This window comes from Podarcis raffonei, chromosome 7, assembly GCF_027172205.1.
Source record: "Podarcis raffonei isolate rPodRaf1 chromosome 7, rPodRaf1.pri, whole genome shotgun sequence".
Classification (NCBI taxonomy): Eukaryota; Metazoa; Chordata; class Lepidosauria; order Squamata; family Lacertidae; genus Podarcis; species Podarcis raffonei.
In genome coordinates this window covers 4,722,984-4,745,694 of record NC_070608.1, presented here as the reverse complement: position 1 = coordinate 4,745,694, position 22,711 = coordinate 4,722,984, and the positions used below count along the sequence as shown (strand labels likewise).

At 47.0% G+C, this 22,711-nt stretch overlaps 1 protein-coding gene across 3 annotated transcripts in view; it reads left to right on the top strand.

Annotated features, from left to right (window-relative positions):
• Positions 1–22,711, top strand: part of ADGRB1 (adhesion G protein-coupled receptor B1) — a 394,399-nt gene that overhangs the window by 85,027 nt on the left and 286,661 nt on the right. For all 3 annotated transcript variants that reach the window (XM_053395177.1, XM_053395176.1, XM_053395178.1), the window contains exon 2: positions 17,199–18,113. In XM_053395177.1, the coding sequence (XP_053251152.1) occupies positions 17,366–18,113 (748 nt within the window). In that variant the 5' untranslated portion in view covers positions 17,199–17,365. The remainder of the gene's footprint in view (positions 1–17,198; positions 18,114–22,711) is intronic.

The following is a 22,711-nucleotide window of genomic DNA, read 5'->3' as shown; positions in this document are numbered from 1 at the left end:
ATAATAATAATTTATTATTTATACCCTGCCCATCTGGCTGAGTTTCCCCAGCCACTCTGGGTGGCTTCCAATCAAGTGTTAAAAACAATACAGCATCAAGTATTAAAAACCTCCCTAAACAGGGCTGCCTTCAGATATCTTTTAAAGAGATAGCTGCTTATTTCCTTCACATCTGAAGGGAGGGCGTTCCACAGGGCAGGCGCCACTACCGAGAAGGCCCTCTGTCTGGTTCCCTGTAACCTCACTTCTCGCAATGAGGGAACCGGCAGAAGGCCCTCGGCGCTGGACCTGTGTCCGGGCTGAACGATGGGGGTGGAGACGCTCCTTCAGGTATACAGGACCGAGGCCGTTGAGGGCTTTACAGGTCAGCACCAACACTTTGAATTGTGTTCGGAAACAATAATTCACTCGCTTAATCATGGGGGGGGGGGACAAAACAAAAACACTTGTTTTCTGCTGCTCCAGAGGATAGGATCCGAACCAGTGGATTCAACTAATCTTGCATTGCAGGGGTTGGACGAGCCCAAATCTACAATTCTGTAATTCTATGAATTGTTGCAATGAGGGCAAAATCTACCTCACTCCCAAGAAACTGGTGAGTTGCCTGTTATTGATAGGACTGCCACTAAATTGATTACAATGAGAAGCCTCCTAAAGTGTTGGACTAAGACCCAGTAGAACTGGGTTCAAATCCCCACTCAGCCATGAAGGTCACTGGGTGTCCTCGAGCCACTCACTGCTTCTCAACCTGTTGTTGTTGTTGTTGTTGTTAGTCGTTTAGTCGTGTCCGACTCTTCGTGACTCATGGACCAGAGCACGCCAGGCACTCCTGTCTTCCACTGCCTCCCACAGTTTGGTCAAACTCATGCTGGTAGCTTCGAGAACACTGTCCAACCATCTTGTCCTCTGTCATCCCCTTCTCCTAGTGCCCTCAATCTTTCCCAACATCAGGGTCTTTTCCAGGGAGTTTTCTCTTCTCATGAGGTGGCCAAAGTATTGGAGCCTCAGCTTCACGATCTTTCCTTCCAGTGAGCACTCAGAGCTGATTTCCTTAAGAATGGATAGGTTTGATCTTCTTGCAGTCCATGAGACTCTCAAGAGTCTCCTCCAACACCATAATTCAAAAGCATCCATTCTTCGGCGATCAGCCTTCTTTATGGTCGAGCTCTCACTTCCATACAGCCTCTCAGCCTAGCCTATCTTAAAGAGGGAGAACCCTTTGCATGCCACCTTGAGCACCTGGGAGGACAAGTCAGATATAAGTGCCATAAACAAGGATATAACTCACACCAGTTCTCTGTGGAGAACTGTGGGCTCAAATATTGTGTTCTGGGAGGTGAAACATTGGCCATCCCCATGCACCAATAAGATCCATATCAAATGGTGATAGTTCCGGATTCTTATTATTTTTAAAAAATATCTTCCTCTTGAATATATGAACATAAGGAGAGCTCTGCTGGATCTGACCGATGGCCCCTGCAGCCCAGCACCCTTTTCTCACTGTGTCCAATCAGAATTCGAGCACAAGAAACCCCTCCTGTGGTCTCCAGCTGGTGGTATTCAGAAGCATTGCCATCAATAAACCTCTCCTCCATAAATTTGTCTAATACCTTTTTTAAAGCCATCTAGATTGGTGGACATCAGTGTTTCCTGTGGGAGGGAGTTCCACAGCTTAACTATGTGCTGTGTGAAGAAGGATAGAAGGAAGTCAGCCAGACAGTTTGGCAGCAGATTCAGGGGCAAACAAAAGAAAGGACTTCTTCTGACAACACATTCTTAATATATGGAATTAGCTGCCATATGATGAAATGGCTGCTGGGTTAATTAGGGATGCTTGAAAGGCTGAGCAAATTCATCTGCAATTGACCTGATCTACACTTCTGGGTCGATCACTGCAGATGGTGAGAGCAGCCACAAAATTAAAAGACGCCTGCTTCTTGGGAGAAGGGCAATGACAGGCCTAGACAGCATCTTGAGAAGTAGAGACGTCACCTTGCCAACAAAGGTCCGTATAGTTAAAGCCATGGTTTTCCCAGTAGTGATGTATGGAAGTGAGAGCTGGACCATAAAGAAGGCTGATCGCCGAAGAATTGATGCTTTTGAATTATGGTGCTGGAGAAGACTCTTGAGAGTCCCATGGACTGCAAGAAGATCAAACGCATCCATTCTTAAGGAAATCAGCCCTGAGTGCTCACTGGAAGGACAGATCGTGAAGCTGAGGCTCCAGTACTTTGGCCACCTCATGAGAAGAGAAGACTCCCTGGAGAAGACACTGATGCTGGGAAAGATGGAGGGCACAAGGAGAAGGGGGCGACAGAGGATGAGATGGTTGGATAGTGTTCTCGAAGCCACAAACATGAGTCTGACCAAACTGCGGGAGGTAGTGGAGGACAGAGGTGCCTGGCGTGCTCTGGTCCATGGGGTCACGAAGAGTCGGACACGACTAAATGACTAAACAACACAACAACAACACACTTCTGGGTCAGCTCTGAGTTTATTTTATTTTATTAACATATAAAACACATACAAATACATTTACACAATACACGTACACCACACACTACCTAATTTTCATAGCATAAAACATACCTACATTACTCTATATAATACCTACCTATACTATACATATCAGCTCTGGGTTCCACACTTTTCCAAATGTTGTGATGCAGTTCTTGGTGTGTGTGTTTGTGTGTGTTGCATATAAATGTGTATTTTTGAGGTTTTCGTTTTCGTTTTTTAAAAAACAAACTTTGTAGATAAATTCAGGTGTGGAATACAACAGGATTATGAGTGAAATCATGTGGAAGTGACATGGTCCAGAAGGAGTCTGACCCATCCCTAGCTAAGATGGCTTTTTCTTAAGTGTACCCTGGTTATTGACAGCTAAATGTAAATTCCATCTTCAGAGGCAGGCAGTCTCTGAAAACCAATTGATATGGTTTCGTAGGGTGGGGGACTCTAATAATAACACATTTTTGTACGTTCTTTTCACTAATACATGCACAATCCTTATATGAATCATTGTACAAATTCCTTGGCTGAAGAATTGCACTGATAACAATTCAATACAGGGAACCAGGCAGAGGGCCTTCTCGGTAGTGGCGCCTGCTCTGTGGAACGCCCTCCCAACAGATGTCAAAGAGAAAAGCAACTTCTAGACTTTTAGAAGACATCTGAAGGCAGCCCTGTTTAGGGAAGCTTTTAATGTTTGATGCATTGCTGTATTTTAATATTTTGTTGGAAGCTGCCCAGAGTGGCTGGGGAAGCCCAGCCAGATGGGCGGGGTATAAATTATTATTATTATTATTATTATTATTATTATTATTAGATCAGGCCAATGGCCCATCTAGTCCAGCATCCATTTTTCACAGTGGCCAAAGGGAAATTTGCAAGCAGGATCTCTCAGAATCCTACCCAATCTACAGCAGACCCCATGAAGAACATGCCAGAAGATTAACAGTTCTGTTGCATTTAAGCATTGTTGTTTTGCCTCATGGATGTTCAGGCTCCCTCGCTCTGCTCCCCTGCCCTCCTTCCTGCTGATCAGCTCCATTACTAACATCTGCATTTTGACTGCCTGGCTTTTTATTCTTTCCCCCTCCCCATTCCCCTCGTCTCCAACTGAAGCTGAAATGAGGCCGGAGGCCAGAGCTGTCCACTCTCATTGACTCTAGGGGCTAGATTAGACTCAAAAGGCTCTCTGGCCTCGCGGGGGGAAGGCAGCAAAATCCCATCTCTTGCGTTCTGCCTCTGGTCCGTGTGCTCAGCTCTCCATCAGTGAGGTTCGGGCATCTTTTGTTTATTTAACCTCTTCCTTAGCCCTCCAGCTGTGGCCGTGTGCCTCCCTCTTCGCATTCCCTCTCCTTGGTGAAATGACTGCCCCACCTTTCTCTGGCTTGTCATTGGACTATGTTTATGCATGCATATGGTCTCTGTGCCACTGTTAGCTCCAGTGGTGCTTTTCTCACATTGGTGACCGGCTTGGTTTTGCAAGGAGGAAGATAGCAGGGTGAAAAGAGAGGCTGGCTTAGTTCAACCATAGCTTGATGCAACTCCTCTGCCTGCAATTGTGTTTGCTTCCCTGGGTTCAGGGAACCTGGCTACAGTTTGTTTGAGGCGAAGCTGGAAGACCCTTAGTTGTGTGTGTGTGTTTATAAAGAATCACACACCCTTCTGATTACAGGAAAGAATGCTGTGAAGGACGGACGGAAGGAAGGAAGGGGGAGGGAGGGAATAATTTCCTTAGAATAAACTTTCTTCCAAACCGCCCTGCCAGCTTGGTGCAGACCCTCCAAGTGTCGCTATTTTCCAGGGACAGCCCTGGATTTACAGAAGCTGTCCCAGTTTCTTATTTGATCCCGGAATGTCCTGCTTTTCCTTAGGATGTCCTTATTTTCATTGGAGAAAGATTGGGGGGTATGGAGTTATGTGACCCCCTTGCCAAGGAGATAAGTAACTATACAACCTTTCAAAGACATCTGAAGGCAGCCCTGTATAAGGAAGTTTTTTTAAATGTTTAATGTTTTATTATGTTTTGATGTATGTTGGAAGCCACTTAGAGTGGCTGGGGCAACCCAGTCGGATGGGCGGGGTATAAATAATAAAATCTTCTTCTTCTTCTTCTTCTTCTTCTTCTTCTTCTTCTTCTTCTTCTTCTTCTTCTTCTTCTTCTTCTTCTTCTTCTTCTTCTTCATGGAATAGGATGTCTAGCCTACTTTTCAGGGTTGTTATGAGGGTAAAATGAGGAGAACTATGCATGCCTCCTTTTGCTCCATGGAGGAACGTTGGGAAATAAATAAATAAATAATAAATAAAATATAGTCTCAGAGAAAGGATTTTGTGAGCGGATCAAAGGTGGGGTTTTTTTGTGGCGTTAGGTATGTGGGAGACTGTGGGTTTTGTTTGCAGGTTATTGGAAGCTGGGAAGTTTTGGTGGGTCAAAGAGAGAAGAGCAGGGGTTGGATAGCTGTAACCCGAGGGCCGCATGTGGCCCTCAGATTCATTTCATGTGAGTGGGGGGCCTGGTCACAGGGAGGGTGAGAAGGTGAGAGAGGGTAGAATGGTGAACAGAGAGGGAATTTTGGAAAGTCTTTGTAAGCAAGCTCTGAGAGTGTGACCTGACTCTCCCTGGCCAAATGTTTTCGCCCGACAACTTCCATGATCCCTAGCTAGCAGGACCAGTGGTCAGGGATGATGGGAATTGTGGTCTCAAAACATCTGGAGGGCCAAGTTTGAGGAAGCCATCTCTACACCCTTAACAAACTACATCTCCCAGAATTCTTTGGGGAAATCCATGACTTTTAAAAAGTGGTATCAGGGAGCTTCAGATGCGTGGTGTGACTTGCCTGAAAGAAAGGCTGAGTCGTGTTCCTGTTCTAGATTAGGCAGAGCCTAACTCTTAATCCAGCCTGGAGGTCTTCTCATTCTGGACAAGACGAAGCTCCTTCTTCTTTCTCTGGTCCTCTGGTTCCCCCAAAACAGGTTTTGTTTCCCCCACCCCACCTTGCCTCCCTGCCCCATTAATAACAACTGCCGTTGCTACGGACAGGTGAGTTATTGCGAGGAACGGTCAACAGGCGTTCATTGCCTTCAGAAAGGGAAGACAGATGGCGGACTGGAAAGAAAATAGGGGATCCATCCATAACTCAGCTCGACAGCCAAAGAGTGACATTTCAGAGGTGCTGAGCACATATGTAGGGTGCCTTAAGGCAGCCACCAAGGTTATCCGAATGGCGTGTCTGCCGGAGGGGAGGGGAAGCAGAGAAAGGGTGAAATCATGGATGTCCAATAATTTAACAAGACCGTAATAAATTCTACAGCTAAGTCAGCACCACTCACTGGCTTTTCAGAATGGTTTTCTACCAAATAAGCCGGTCTTTATTTATTATTTATTATTTTGCCCTTCCTTGAGAAAGCGCTTGCTTGTTCATTTAAATGGCAGTCCATAGCAAGTGCCCGGTGGAGTGATTTATTCCATTAGAGAAACTTTTTCCCTGCTGGGGGACACTTTCCCTCCAGGGCAACATTCCGGGGGCCATAGACCAAAGGTGGCAAAAGTAGGTGTAGCCACTCACACCCCACTTTCCCTCCAGGCCAACAAGATGGATTAGGAACGCTGCTCCAAAGTTACCTTCCAGCTTGGTAAAATCAAGAGAGGAGGCTGTAGAGCAGGAGCAGTGAAAGGTGTGGTGGCCAGGGATAAATCCTGAGGGCCTGATGGAGGGCACTGGAGGGCCTGAGCATCAGGGAATCACCTGCTGGCATCTGGCAGGAAATAAAGCATAGGGTGGGAGTCTCATTCGTGGTCTTATTGGCATCCACCCATCTCAGGAGACAAAGGAGGAGTGCACCTTTGGGCATGAAATCAAACTGTTGGAAGGTTGCAGTACCTGCTGTGTCTGTAGAGACTGATGCAGGATAGACATGTTTTGTTGCAGCAGAGGCAGATGAAGGTGTCCGGTTGTGCTGCTGCAGATGAACCATGGCATTGCTTCTCTCTGTGCTACTCCCAGCAGACATTTTTCTCTGGTTACTGCTGTGGATCTCCCCTTCTTCTTCTTCTTCTTCTTCTTCTTCTTCTTCTTCTTCTTCTTCCCTACACAGGGCTGCCTTCAGATGTGTTCTAAAATTTCTGTAGTTCTTTATCTCCTTGGTATCAGATGGGAAGGCATTCCACAGGGAAGGTGCCACTACCAGGCCCTCTGCCTGGTTCCCTGTCACTTCACTTCCCGCAGTGAGGTCGGTGGTTCGAATCCCCACGACGGGGTGAGCTCCCATTGCTCGGTCCCAGCTCCTGCCCACCTAGCAGTTTGAAAGCATGTCAAAGTGCAAGTAGATAAATTGGTACAGCTCCAGCGGGAAGGTAAATGGCATTTCTGTGCGCTGCTCTGGTTCACCAGAAGTAGCCTAGTCATGCTGGCCACATGATCCAGAAGCTGTATGCCGGCTCCCTTGGCCAATAAAGCGAGACGAGCGCCACAACCCCAGAGTTGTCCGTGACTGGACCTACCGGTCAGGGGTCCCTTTACCTTTACAATACAGTATGGTACTGTACAGTATAGTATAGTATAGTATAGTATATTTAAAAATGGATATAAAACCAGAAACAGTATCTATGCCTCTCTGCAAGAGCACTGGCTTTTCTTCTACAGTTCTCAATGACATTTTGTTGTGAACAGGGATTTTCAACTCCGACAAACATGAAAGATCAGGAAAAAGAGAGGCTTCTTTGTGCTGGTGAGGAGATGAGAGTTTGTTTGTCTCAAATTAGAACTACTATAAATGAGATTAACCGGCAAAAGCAAGCTCACATCTCTAATTGACTTTGTAAGGTACATACCACATGTAAAAGGCTTGTTTATAATTATATTTTGGGAAGGATTCATGTTCTTACGTAGCTGCATTGAAATAAACTTTCTGGATGTCCTGTGATCGTATTATAAAGTACAGTGGGACCTCAGTTCTCGAACAGAATCCATTCCGGAAGCCCATTCAGCTTCCAAAAGATTAAAAAAAACCGAGGCACGGCTTCCCATTGGTTGCAAGAGCTTCTTGCACTCAATGGAAGCCCAGTCGCACATTCAGGTTCTGAAAAATGTTCAAAAATGGAAGCATATACTTCCGGGGTTTTGGGCGTCCGAGAACTGAAACCTACGACAACGGAGGCGTTCGGGAACCAAGGTACTACTGCAGTTGTGTTCTATGTTATAAGTCAAGCACTGCTGCAAGTCGTTTCTTTTTGTTTTCCAGTGCATTTGATATCAAGAAAAAAACTCGGTGTGGCATAAGCAAATTTTAATTCTGAAAGTGTGGCCCAGAGAGAAAAGTTTGAGAACCACTGTCCTAGACAGAGGGACTAATGGCAGTACTTAGGTAGCAAGCCTATAGCCAAAGGAGCCTAGACTAGTTCAACAATTGAATCCTGCATTCGCTTTTTTAACCCTTGCTGGATTCAGGCTCAGGGCCTCAGACTGACCCCACAAACACTATTATAGAGGAGGAGGAGGAGGACTCTTAGCTCAGTAAAGGTAAAGGGACCGCTGACCATTAGGTCCAGTCGTGGCCGACTCTGGGGTTGCGGCGCTCATCTCGCTTTATTGGCCAAGGGAGCCGGCGCACAGCTTCCGGGTCATGTGGCCAGCAGGACTAAGCCGCTTTTGGCGAACCAGAGCAGCGCACGGAAACGCCATTTACCTTCCCGCCGGAGTGGTACCTATTTATCTACTTGTACTTTGCCGTGGTTTTGAACTGCTAGGTTGGCAGGAGCAGGGACTGAGCAACGGGAGCTCACCCCATCACGGGGATTCGAACTGCTGACCTTCTGATCGGCAAGTCCTAGGCTCTGTGGTTTAACCCACAGCGCCACCCTCATCCCTCTTAGCTCAGAGGTAGTCCTTATTCACTGTGTGCATGATGGTTTCATGCTCCCACATTCACTCTCTCAGCCCTATTGCCTGAGGTCCTTACATGGGAAAAAGCTCCTTGCTGGAGACCCCAAAAGACCTACCATCAGACAATGGCAGGTAATACATATCAGTGACCTGCCATATGTTTGCTTATAAATGTGATTGATGTCCCCACATGTACATGCTGTGCTGCAGCTTCCATGCAGAGTTGTTGCGCATGTCACAGTTGCATATTAAGATCTGCACGCAGTTTTTTTAAAATGTGCCCTTTCCACATACAAAACTCAATTATCTGATGCTGTCGTAAATTGTGAACGTTTTGGGCGTGCATTGGATGCAAGTTGCTACTGCCCTCTACTGGAGAGAAATCTAACTAGTAAAGTATGGGCAGTTTTAAATGAAATCCATTCTGCTCAGGACAAACTCCTGACCTCCTATTTAACAGATGAGAAACTGAGGTTCTCAGACAAGGGGGGCACCCAAGATCAATCCCGGTGGCTCAATTGCTAAGTAAGGTAAAGGTAAAGGGACCCCTGACCATTAGGTCCAGTCGTGGCCGACTCTGGGGTTACGGCACTCATCTCGCTTTATTGGCCAAGGGAGCCGGCGTACAGCTTCCGGGTCATGTGGCCAGCATGACTAAGCCGCTTCTGGTGAACCAGAGCAGCGCACGGAAACGCCGTTTACCTTCCCGCTGGAGCGGTACCTATTGCACTTTGACATGCTTTCGAACTGCTAGGTTGGCAGGAGCAGGGACCGAACAATGGGCACTCATCCTGTCGCAGGGATTCGAACCACCGACCTTCTGATCGGCAACTCCTAGGCTCTGTGGTTTAACCCACAGCGCCACCCGCGTCCCAATACAATGGGACAAAACATTGGCCGCTTAATACTGATTTTTGTAAGGCTTTTTAGCCTTACAACATTTCTGGAAGCCCTTTTAGCCAAAGAGGGTGGTAAAAATGCTTCAAATAAATAAATAAGTACTGCCCTTCGTGACATTTGCTTAGGTCTTATGCAGAACTTGGTTTTATACCCCCAGAACTGTGTGAAATATGATGATTGCTGCAGACTTGAACAAACGTTTGAATGTTTCCTAAAATTAGTTCCGATGATGACATGTTTATATTTTCAAGAAATCAGCTCATTTCCCTCAAATTGAAGGTATTGTTCACATTGCCACAGTTTAATTAAAGCTGCATGTTAAGTCTATTTATTTTTAGTTCTCCTCTCTTTCGAAATGTAGTTTCAAGATTTGTTCACATGAACTCAAAATGGCAATTATATTGACACCCCCCCAAGATGTCCATATGCAACATTCAAGGAGGTTGTAAGGAAATGACATCATCATTGTTATTGATTAATTTATTACCCACCCTTCACCCTAAAGTCCCAGGGTGGGTGACAGCATTAAAACAACATTAAACAGCAGCTTAAAACAATTTACAACCATAAAAATAAGGTGGGTAATAGAAACATGCACCACAAGTATCAGAAGCCAGGGTAAATAGATATGTCTTCAGCATCCTCTGGAAGCTGTATAATGAAAGTACCAGATGCAACTTTGGAGAGGGAATTCCACAGCTTAGGGGCCACCACAGAGAAGGTCCTGTCTCAGGTTGCCCCCAATTGAGGCTCTGAAGGTGGAGGAACTACCAATAGGGTTTCTTCTGCCTATCTCAGCTCCCAAGATGGTCTGTAGGGAAGGAGCCAGCCTTTCAGATATTTGGGGCCTGAGGCTTCTAGGGAGCTGTAGTCCAGCATCATTACCATCAACCCCATATACAGGGAAAAATCCAAAGGATGATGAGAGTTGTGGTCCACTTAGAGGCTCTCAGCTTTCTCTTAAAAAAAAAAGTTTTATTTATACTTCTCAAGTTTATACATTTCACTAATTTTATACCTCTCAGTAACTTTACAATCCTTTTGACATTTCACAACTTGACTTCCCCCTCTTTCTGCGGTTCCTTAAATTTATTTTTAATACCTCCTGCATATCCAAATTAACTTAATTTGCTCATTCGTTCATCTTCTTTAAATATATACTCTTATGAAACTGCAGGTTATTACAATAATCCTGCCTATGTTTTTATCTGTTTCCAATTTATCTGTAAATATTCAAGAAACCATTTCCATTCTTTTATTTTTTAAAAAATGTTATCTTGATTTCTTATTCCTCCAGTAAGTTTCGCCATTTCTGCATATTCTATAAGGTTTTTTTTGTTTTTGGTTTTTTAAATATTTTCAATGCAAAATAACAACAAAAATTACAAACATTGGGTCCAAAATAAAACATTAAAAACAAGAAAAAAAGCCACAAGAGAAAAAAGAACACAAAAAGAACACAAAAAACCAAAAACATACATCTACAAATAAAACCATATCATCATTCTAATCTAGTCATTACGTACATATACACATATTGACTTCCTTCCTTTGTTCTAAGACCTTGAAATTTTTACTCTTTCTAAGTTGTTTTGTCTAATGTAGATTACTTCTATCTTTATACTTTTTACACCATTTTTCTCTTTCTTTAACCCTGCAAAGCATCATTCATTACATACTAATATGCTTACTCCAGAACAATGTTTTTTCTTTAGCACATCCCCATGCTTTTAATTATTTTTGGTCCGATTCTCCCCTTATGAATGCTGTGAGTCTTGCCAGATTTATATATTCACTGTAGTCAGGTACACCCAGGGTATTTCCACCCCCACCAGGAAACATCTTTTTTGAAAGGAAGGGAGGAAGGAAGGAAGGAAAAGAAAGGATAAAGTCCAAATCTTTTTCAACCAGACTTGGACGCAATCTGAAAGTGTGTCCAGCCTCTACTTGCTACTCCCAAAGGAACAAAGTCTCATAATTTTCATAATGATCACTACCATGGTTGTCCTGCAAGGACAGACTTCACTGTTCTGAGTTAGTTACAATAGGAATCATTGCTGCGGGCGGGGTGGTTAATGGTAGGAAAGAAACCATGGAGCCCCAAGATATTTGAGGGCAGGTAAATGTCACCCTAGGGACGCAGGTGGCGCTGTGGGTAAAAGCCTCAGCGCCTAGGGCTTGCTGATCGAAAGGTCGGCGGTTCGAATCCCCGTGGCGGGGTGCGCTCCCGTTGTTCGGTCCCAGCGCCTGCCAACCTAGCAGTTTGAAAGCACCCCCGGGTGCAAGTAGATAAATAGGGACCGCTTACTAGTGGGAAGGTAAACAGCGTTTCCGTGTGCGGCTCTGGCTCGCCAGAGCAGCGATGTCACACTGGCCACGTGACCCGGAAGTGTCTCCGGACAGTGCTAGCCCCCGGCCTCTTGAGTGAGATGGGCACACAACCCTAGAGTCTGTCAAGACTGGCCCGTACAGGCAGGGGTACCTTTACCTTTACCTTTAAATGTCACCCTCTCAGCAAGGACTCTCTTAAGAGCCTTCTGCTGCTGATCTAATGCTCTGCTGAGTTCATTGCCAACTGTGTTGCAGATCCAGGTGTGTGTCATAGCTGTCAACTTTTCCCTTTTTTAAAGGAAAATTCCCTTATTCCAAATAGGATTCCTCGCAAGAAAAGGGAAAAGTTGACAGCTATGTGTGTTTCTGTGTCCGTGTGTGTGCGTTTTTGTTTATTGCTATGGGGCTCTTCATTCCCTTCATTTTGATGTCCGTGTGTTTAATTCTCCTTTTAAAAAATTCCACTACAGCAGGGATCAGTTGGAGCGGTGGGAATGAAATGTTTACATCCTTTGTGGTAGAGCTTTTTCCAGATGGGACCCTGTTTCGGGGAAATCAATCCCAAGGCCTAGCAGCCGGAACACAGCAGCCTATTAGCAGGGATGTTTAGTTAAAGTTTGCTGGCTTTTAAGAGGTGCGCGGCGGGAAGAGTGGCGAGGCTGGTGGGAGACAAGAGAAGGGCACATTCAGGCGTCCCCTGTTTCTGAATACTGGAATCAGCATGTTTGTCTTGATAAGACAGCTATAGCAGTAGGCTTGCAGGGTGTGTGTGTGTGGAGGTTCTTCCACATTCAGAAATCATAAGCCGAATTGTACTTGCAAAGGAAAATGATAACAGAATATTTTCCTTCCTGCTGCAGTGAGGAAAGATGCCGCTCATGATCCTGGCACTGTGACCTGCAGGCAGAGGAGGGACTAAAGAGATGGCAAAAAGCCTTGGGATAGCCAAGGGTTTGGAGGGCCTTAGAGAAGTCCCAGTCCATTGACTCCCTAGGTGTCCCTTACTGTGGGGTATTAGGAAAAGCCACAGAGGCCTGTTCTTGTCCTGTTTTTTGGTTAGCCTAACACAGGGGTCAGGGACGTGGGTGGCGCTGTGGGTTAAACCACAGAGCCTAGGACTTGCTGATCAGAAGGTCAGCAGTTCAAATCCCCACGACGGGGTGAGCTCCCGTTGCTCGGTCCCAGCTCCTGCCAACCTAGCAGTTCGAAAGCATGTCAAAGTGCAAGTAGATAAATAGGTACCACTCTGGTGGGAAGGTAAATGGCGTTTCTGTGTGCTGCTCTCGTTCACCAGAAGCGGCTTAGTCATGTAGGCACATGACCCAGAAGCTATACCCCAACTCCCTCGGCCAATAAAGCGAGATGAGCGCCGCAATCCCAGAGTCGGTCACGACTGGACCTAATGGTCAGGGGTCCCTTTACCTTTACCTTTAACTCAGGGGTCAGCAAACCTTTTCAGCAGGGGGCAAGTCCACTGCCCCTCAGACCTTGTGGAGGGGCAGACTATATATATATATTTTGGGGGGGATTGAATGAATTCCTATGCCCCACAAATAACCCAGAGATGCATTTTAAATAAAAGCTCCCATTCTACTCATGTAATAACACGCTGATTTCCGGACCATCTGCGGGCCGGATTTAGATAGCGATTGGGAAGGATCCAGCTCCTGATGCCATTTTGCTTCTGTAAAAAAAACCTGCCTGCTTTAGAATTTAGGAGGGTGAGCCACAGATATGTGAAGACCAGTTGATGTTGCTAGGCAATTTTCAGGAAAACCTCCCTCTGTCAGGCAACTCTCACCTTCAAAGTCTCCAGGCAGGGTGTCCTGTTTTGATCAGCGCAAGGAACCTCGAAGGGGGAAAGGGAGGGGTGATGAACAAAGTATTAACAAAGGCTATTGGGGGCTCGCCCACTCTGTTTTACTCAGCTGAATAAATGAGTGGTTGTGGGAATCTCCTCTGTCTATGGCGTTTATTGGCTTTTCAGTGGACCAAGGCAGTTTGGACCCGATTAGCGGACCCCACCATTACCATCAATCCTCGTGGCTCTTATCACCATTGTAATATACTCGGAGTCGAGAGTGGATTTCATACTCTTTATTCAGCTCATAGTGATGAGGAGGAATGAATGTTTCCCCAAAGTATCTGCTTTATATACATTTTTTACACAATGGGCTGCACGTGATTGGCTAATTCCAGGATTCTCCTGTAGGCCAATCAGGTTGTGGATTCACTTCCACCTGGAGCTGGATTGGGTGGCTCCTGCGGACCAATCATACTGCTGCATTGTTCTAGGACCAATCAGACTGCTGCATTCTGAATCCTATTGTTCTAGGGCCGATCAGACTGCTGCATTTGGGATACTATTGTTCTAGGACCAATCAGACTGCTGCACTTTGGATCCTATTCAACTCAGTACATAACACCCAGCTTCTGCTTTTCCTTCTCCTCCCCTGCCTTGCCCTTGCTGCCACCTGTTTGCTTGCCAGACAGAGAGTCAGCGAGCAAGCAGGTTGCGCTGTCGACTGCTTTCTCCACCTCGCCGCCACGGCCATCTGGATGAACGCAAGAGGCAGGTGAAGACCAAGCAGGTTGTGATAGCGAAAATGAAGAGCTGGTCTTTGGCAGATGTCCAGCCATGAATGTATTAACCTTTCAGAACTGGTTCCGCCATGTGTTTTGATAAGGCAAGTGGAATTTCACAAGGGGCCTGAGCAAAGCCCTGTATTGGAGGGGTTGAAAGATAAGCCTCTGTCTGGAGTTGAGAATTTAGTGTTCGCTGACGGGAAAACAGGCAGACATGCCTGCTTGGAAGATAAACAATAGGTATCAGCCATTGATCAGCAACTTGGGTGTCTCACAATTTGGGGATGGATGGGATATTGATGTAGGAGACGGTGAGTGAAGACAGATCAATCCTACACTGTTTTAGAGAGATCTTGCAGTTTCTAATGCCACCTTGACTCTTCATTGGAGACAGTATGCCTCTGAATGATGCCAGCAGCTGGGAGACCCAGTGGAGGAGGAAGGGGGTGTGGGTCGCCCTGGGTCTCATCCGGGGCGGGGGTGACAAAATGACAAACTTGTGAGTTTTAAAAAATATTTTTTTATAAAATTGGGCTCATGAAACTTTTTAGTTCAGTCAACAAATGTAACGAAACGCAGCTGGCGCTGAGCGCCATACTGCGGGGGCCGGCACATACTGCCTGAGCCATGCGCCTCTCCTGGGAGTCGAAACAAAATAAATAATAAATAAATAAATAAAATAAAATAAAATAAAATAAAAAATTCCTTCCAGTAGCACCTTAGAGACCAACTAAGTTAGTTATGCCTCGTGTTGTGTTTGCTTCAGGTTGAGCATTTTCAGGTTGCGTCCCGCGGCAACCCGGAAGTACCAGAAAGGATTACTTCCAGGTTTCGCCGCTCGCGCATGCGCAGACGCTCAAGATGATGTCACACACATGCACAGAAGCGGCGAATCGCGACCTGCACAGACACAGGTTGCATCCTGCTCATGTTGCGAATGGGGCTCTGGAACGGATCACGTTCGCAACCAGAGGTACCACTTTATTGGTATGAGCTTTTGTGTGCATGCAAGCTTCCTTGGGGAGAGCATTCCACAAAAAGGGAACCGCTGCAGAGAAGGTCCGTTCTCGTGTTGCCACCCTTCAGACCTCGCGTGGACGAGGCACACAAAGAAGGGCCTTAAAGGATGAATGCAAAGTCCAGGATGGTTTATATGGGGAGAGTTTCCTAAAGAAAGCCCTGTGAAAACAATGCTCAAAGTAAATATTTACCTTCACTCTGATAGTAAGGAAGAAGTTGGTGCTACAGAAAGTCCTTCCAAAGCTCATTAAACCAGATCTACATTCCAGTGTTGTCCAAACCAGTGGTTCCCCAACTTTTTTAGGTTTACACCCATTTGGTTCCAGACACTTACCCAGGCTATAAAAAAATGTTGTTTGGAATAGTGGATTTCAAAAGCCACTAAGGAGGGTAATAACCCAATAGAATTAAAACAGTAAGAATTAACTGCACATTTTTTCAAAGTCCAAATACATTTACAGTCATACCTCGGGTTACAGATGCTCCAGGTTGCGTTTTTTCAGGTTACGGACGCCGAAACCCAGAAGTTTACCCCGGTTACTTCCGGGGTTTGGCGGTCGCGCATGCGCAGAAGGGCCGAATCGCAACCCGCACGTGCGCAGACGCGCTGCTGCAGGTTGTGAACACTGCGGGTTGCGAATGTGCATCCCGCACGGATCATGTTCGCAACCCGAGCGTCCACTGTATTTAGCTTAATTATTTTAACAAAATTGATGAACTGGATCCAGTGATACCAGCTTTCCCAAGCCCAATAGCCATCTGTGCCTTCAGTACCCCCAGCTACCCCTTTGAAACCCCCCCCCCCGATAATCACACTCCCTGATGGATTTCGATGGCAATCTATTAAATTCTTATACACCCTCCGTATATATACGCACACTGCAAAGAAACGCTTTTGAAGTTAGTGCAGGGAAACCCATGTTCATCATCACAGACATTTAACCCGAGCACGAGAGATGAGCTGGTGTAGGGTGTGAGTAGAGATAATAAGGCACAGGAAACAAATCCCATGTTGTGGAACTTTGGTTGTTGTTGTCGTTTTTTTGTTTTTTTTTTTAAAAAGCACATTTGTGCTTTGTTTTCAGAAGCTGCAAATTCAGTGAATACATGAAACAGCTCAGTAAAACTAGGACCTTCTAAACCACGGCAGCCGAATTACAGAACATGTCTTCCCAGGTTTTAAGGCAGGGTCAGTGGCGTAGCGTGGGGGGTGCAGGGGGGGCCGGCCGCACCGGGCGCAACATCTGGGGGGGCGCGCTCGCACTCGCAGCTCTCTGCCCCTACCTGGCAGGGGCGCAAATTACTTGCCTTGCCCCGGGTGCTGACAACCCACGCTACGCCACTGGGCAGGGGTGCGTTGTGGTCTTTTCAGCACAAACCTTTCCATTTTCTGAGGGCTTCTGATCAATCCTACGTTGTTGTTGTGAACCGTGGCAAATTCTAGTTCACAGCTAACCCGTATTCCTCCACAGCACTTTCAGTGTCTCGGGGATTGTGAACTGGGAAGGACAGTGTGTGTTTGATGGTATATATATATATATATATATATATATATATATATATATATATATATAAAATGTCCGTACAGAGTGTCTTCTCGGAAGGGGGCAGGCTGTCCAATTGGAGCTTTTTGTGTCTCTCCACAGGCAGGGCTGAGGAGAAGTTCTGTGGCAGCATTTAAAAGACGTGGGGGGTGTGGGGAGAGAAGTTGGCTTTCACTTCTCAACAAAAAACCAAATCCCAAAATGAAGACAGTTGCCTGTGTCATGCGCATCTTGTGGATTTGGGAGGGGGAGTGCCTGCCACAAGCAGATGCGTCCTTGATCTGCCAGACAGAGCCTCCAGATGGCCTTGTGGAGACATCGGTGCCCTGCTAGATCCTCTCTCAAGGAAAGCCTGGACATCGCCGCGTTTCACAGCCTTGCATCCTGGAATTAACGGAGCGTGTTTCTCTCTCCTTCTCTTCCCCAGGTCTTGCTTGCCTCGGCCACAAGGAGGAGCCCGAATCCAAACATGGGACGGCTGGATTGATCTCATGTAGAGCCCGGGGCGAGAACTCTCTCATTTCCTCCTGTTATGTCCAAGATCTGCCTTCTGCCTGGCCATTGCTTTGAGTTCCAAAGGACGAGGGACCTAGGATGAGGAGGAGCACTGGATATACCTTGAACCTGCTTTTGTTATTGCCACTTTTCTTTGTGTGGACCGTAGTGGCGCTCGACCTTGGGCAGTCTCCGTGCACCACTCTGGTCCAGGGCAAGTTCTTTGGCTATTTCTCCTCGTTTGCCGTCTTCCCGTTGAACTCTTCCCGCTGCTCTTGGATTATCCAGAACCCTGACCCCAGGAGGTACACCTTGTACATGAAGGTCTTGAAGCCCACCGGTGGATGTGACCACCAGCAGATACGGACCTACCAGTTTGACTCCTTCTTGGAGTCCACGAGGACGTACTTGGGCATGGAGAGCTTTGACGATGTGCTGAACCTCTGCGACAGCTCCACCCGCTATGCCTTCCTCCAGTCCAGCAAGCAGTTCCTCCAAATGAAGCAGACCGCCTCCGCTTTAGAAAGCGGGCACGTCCGGTGGAAGCCGGCCAAGATCCAGGAAAGGGATTTCTCGGTGGAATACCTGGTGGTCGGCAACAGAAGCCCCAGCAAGGCTGCCTGCCAGATGCTGTGCAAATGGTTGGATACTTGCTTGACCACCAGCAGCAGCTCCCACCCCTGTGGCATAATGCAGACCCCCTGCGCTTGCTCCAGCGGAGAGGTGCTAGACCAGCCCAGTGATATCCTGGGCTTCACCAAAAAGAGGGACGATTGTTTCAAAGATGGGATTTACTTGGAGAATTGTGTGAGCAGCCCAAAGGACAGCAGTGGGCTGGATTTCTTGGGTAAGTGATGTCGTCCGGATGCTCAGCGGTGCAGAAATTGATCAGAACCTATGTTTCAGTCACAGGGGAACCTTTCCCCCCTTCCACCCATTCATTGATTGGCACAGTCAATACCACAGCTTCAATTTGCTTTGATTTAAAGTGATCTTGGCTTGCCGTCGTTGAGGACATCAAAACTGGATTCCAGTTTGAAAGCGATTTTGCTGTCTGTCTTTGGGGGTTGGAGTTAGGGCTATTAAGAATTATAAGGAAGTTAAGCAGCATGCCTTTTCCATCGTTGCTCCCCTGGCAATGTTGTTATATATCTTTAGTCGCCAAGCAAAAGCATTCCTCATTAATCAGGCCTTCAGCCTTTAAATATATGTGGCCTTTTAGAGTGGGAGAGATGCCTTAAAAAACCATTTTTATTCATTTCTTGGTTTTTATGTATGTATGTGAGGCTTTTGCTTGTTTGCATAAGTCGCTTTGAGTTGCCTTGGCCTGAAAAAGCAAGTAACAAATTCAATTAATTAATAACTACTACTACTAAGAACAACCATTGGTTCAGCTTTTGCTAACTCAGTCCTCCAGATGTGTCCTCCAGACATGCTGGCTGGGGCTGATGGAAGTTGAAGTCCCAAACGTCTGGAAGGCACTTGGTTGGTGAAAGCTGTCTTAGCTCCTACAGAAAATCAGATCTCCGAAATGGGCTAACTCTTGCTTTGCAGACATGCCATTATGAATGGCTGCTGTAAATTTGCCTATGGTCTCAGGGCTGGCCAAACCATAGAGGCAGCTGAATAGGACAACACAATCCCATGAGAGCCTACTCCAGCTGTGTTAATGTTTTGGAAAGAAAGACTGGAGTTGCACAGAAGATGCACCGAATGAGCTTTGCAGCTTGCTTGGTGGGTGATCTAGATTTGGGTGTTTCAGCACTGAAGTCTTTACATTTTAAGCTATTGCTACTACTATGGTTACGGGGAGGGTTTAAATTCCAAAACCAAAAATACAGAATTCATTTTATTTTTTTCCACTGAGTGTAGCATGTATTGCCTCCCATACCATCTTCCATGCAGGATTTCCACATTTTATGCATTCTTCTATATTAAAGTTACCAGACGCCCCCATTTCCTGGGGACAGTCCCTGGGTTTACAGCTTTCTCAGCATTCACATGTACTTAGAGAACAATAAGTGTCCCCGGATTCATTGAAAAAAATCTGATAACCTTATTCTATATCAGGGGTCAGCAAACTTTTTCATCGGGGGCTGGTCCACTGTCCTTGTCTCATTGATATAGACCAGATCAGCCTCCTCCATAACTGGATCATGGATGAGAGAGGTCTTACTCAGAGCCAACCTGGCATTCAGCAAAAGCAGGTGCAAACCCGAGGACTGGCTGACAGGACAACTGAAATTCCCCAGGTTGGAGGAGGCGTTGGCATGTGGCACAGTCACCAACTGTCTGTGTTGTGTGTCCCTTATTTGGCCTGCCCCACCTCCACCACTGTACCTCCTCCTACCCTTAACCACTGTTCTAGCTCTAGCCCTAGCCCTAGCCCTAGCCCTTGCCCTAACCCCAATGCTAACCCCAACCCTAACACTAGCCCTAGCCCTAACCTCAACCCTAGCCCTAGCCCCAACCCCAACCCTAAAATCCTAACCCTAGCCCTAGCCCTAAAATCTTAGCCCTAGGTCTAGGTCTAGCCCTAGCCCTAACCCTAACCCTAACCCTAATCCTAACCCTAACCCCAACCCCAAACCCAAACCCAACCCCAAACCCAACCCCAACTCTAACCCTAACTGTAACCCTAGCCCTAGCCCTAGCCCCAACCCTAACCCTAACCCTAACCCCAACCCCAACCCTAACCCTAACCCTAACCCTAACCCTAACCCTAACCCTAACCCTAACCCCAACCCCAACCCCAACCCCAACCCCAACCCTAACCCTAACCCTAACCCCAACCCTAACCCCAACCCCAACCCTAACCCTAACCCCAACCCTAACCCCAACCCTAACCCTAACCCCAACCCCAACCCCAACCCTAACCCTAACCCCAACCCCAACCCTAACCCTAACCCTAACCCCAACCCTAACCCCAACCCTAACCCTAACCCTAACCCTAACCCCAACCCCAACCCTAACCCTAACCCTAACCCTAACCCTAACCCTAACCCTAACCCCAACCCCAACCCCAACCCCAACCCCAACCCCAACCCTAACCCTAACCCTAACCCCAACCCTAACCCCAACCCCAACCCTAACCCTAACCCCAACCCTAACCCCAACCCTAACCCTAACCCCAACCCCAACCCCAACCCTAACCCTAACCCCAACCCCAACCCTAACCCTAACCCTAACCCCAACCCTAACCCCAACCCTAACCCTAACCCTAGCCCTAACCTCAACCCTAGCCCTAGCCCTGTTCTGCTCTCGTCAGCTCCTCTCTTCCCAGACACATCTCCCATTGACAACAAAAAACCCTGCATAAATTAAAAAAAACAGTTAAAATAATTAAAAACAGTTTTTAAAAACCCTCCCAAAATGAAGCCAAAGCAAAACTTTCTGCATTATCCTCCTTGTTGGACTGAATCTCCTTCCAAGAGAGAATCCTACAACTCTCTCTCTCTCTCTCTCCTCCTAGCAAAGTCTTTTCCTGAGCATCCTAATCTCACTTTAGCTGCTGCTCCACGGTAGCATCTCTCTAACAGGATGTTCCGACTGCCTCTGTGCTGGCTCAGGTCTCTTCCAGAGCTTAAGGCAGGACTTGATGCCAGCTTTGGGGGTAAATGTTTTTGTGCCTGCAGTACACAAAAGCAGCAGGTGGTGTTTGTTTGAATGGATGAGAAGGCCCTTTAGGGAAGCTGCTGCTGGCTCTGGGAGATGGTGGGGCCTGGTGTGCCTCTCTCAGTTAGCAGAGATGTTGACTTTTGGCTGTACATGCAGCTTATCTGAGAGATAAACAGTAGCCTGGAGAGCTGCTTGGCCGGCCATTATCTGTTGAGATGCTTTAAAAGGCTTTGTGGGTTTTTGCAGTGACATCACAACAGCATGTTATTAACACAGAAATAGCAAGTTGATGGGATGTAAGTTTTAGCTGCTGGAAGCAGGAAGAGGAGCTGAAATTGCCTTGTCTGCGCGTAAGGCGGTTTCCTCCTTCTCAGTTGCCCCACCATGTCCCCAGCCCTCCCCTTTATCTTTTGGGTGGGCCCTAAGGACTTAAAAAGTGGGATTCGGGTGGCACTGTGGGTTAAACCTCAGAGCCTAGGACTTGCTGATCAGAAGGTCGGCAGTTCGAATCCCCACAACGGAGTGAGCTCCCGTTGCTCTGTCCCTGCTCCTGCCAACCTAGCAGTTCGAAAGCACGTCAAAGTGCAAGTAGATAAACAGGTATCGCTCTGGCGGGAAGGTAAACAGCGTTTCTGTGCGCTGCTCTGGTTTGCCAGAAGCGGCTTAGTCACACTGGCCACATACCCAGAAGCTGTATGCCAGCTCCCTTGGCAAATAAGGCGAGATGAGCGCTGCAACCCCAGAGTCAGCCACAAGTGGACCTAATGGTCAGGGGTCCCTTTACCTTTTTAAGGACTTAAAAACAAATCTGTTGTCTGAAAACGGCAGCTTTAATTTAGTAGTGGCTAGGGCCTATTGGAGTTGATAGGGTGGAGGGCAGGGAGCCCAACACTAGGTGGCGCCAGAGTCAATGAGAGGTGCAGCCAGAGCCAATGGTAGGCAAAACTCTCTCTGTACTTAAGTACCACTAGCAGCCATGCAGGAAAACTGTATGGCAGTGGGGGGCTGATGCCTAATGGGACATGTAGGGTAGAAGGCAGAGAGGCCAAAAATTGGTGGAGAGCAATGACAGGGGCAGGCAGCAAAGTCTAGCTTCACCTCCCCCCACCCCACTGATTTCTACAAGTGCAACACAAAGAGCTCATCCAGACTCATCCAGACCTCCTTTAGTGACACATTTCCAAGCACAGGTCCACTGTATCTGGGACGTTTTTCATTTTCGTGGGCACTTTCCCCACTAAAACCTCATCTTTACCGCTAAATCGGAGAAAACAGCCATCTGCAGGAAACTCAGATTGCTGTTTGTTCCAATTCCGCATTGAAGAGTGAGTTTTTGCAGGGTAAGCTTGCACACAGCACTTTAAAGTGGTATTTCCCAAACTTGGGTCTCCAGCTGTTTTGGGGGCTACAGTTCCCATCACTCCCAACCACTGGTCCTGCTAGCTAGGGATGATGGGAGTTGTAGTCCAAAAACAGCTGGAGAACCCAAGTTTGGGAAACCCAGACCTAGAAAGTGCTACACAAGAGCTGAGTATGAATGAGCCCTGAGACCAAAGAGAGGGCAGCTGATTGACAGTGCCACCCCCTGGACTGGTTTTTGTAAGTAGAAAGACAGACAGGTGGAGACTGGCTGTGGACAGATTGAGGTTGGCCAGTGGTGTCCCCCTTTCTGCAATGGACCAACCCGCACTGCTGCTTGTTAGGTGTCTCCTTCTGAACCTCCTGGATCAGACCCAATGGCTCATCTAGTTCATCATCTACTTCTCAGTGGCCACCCAAATGCCTGTGGGAAACCCAAGCACAAGAGGAACACTCTCCCCTCTTGTG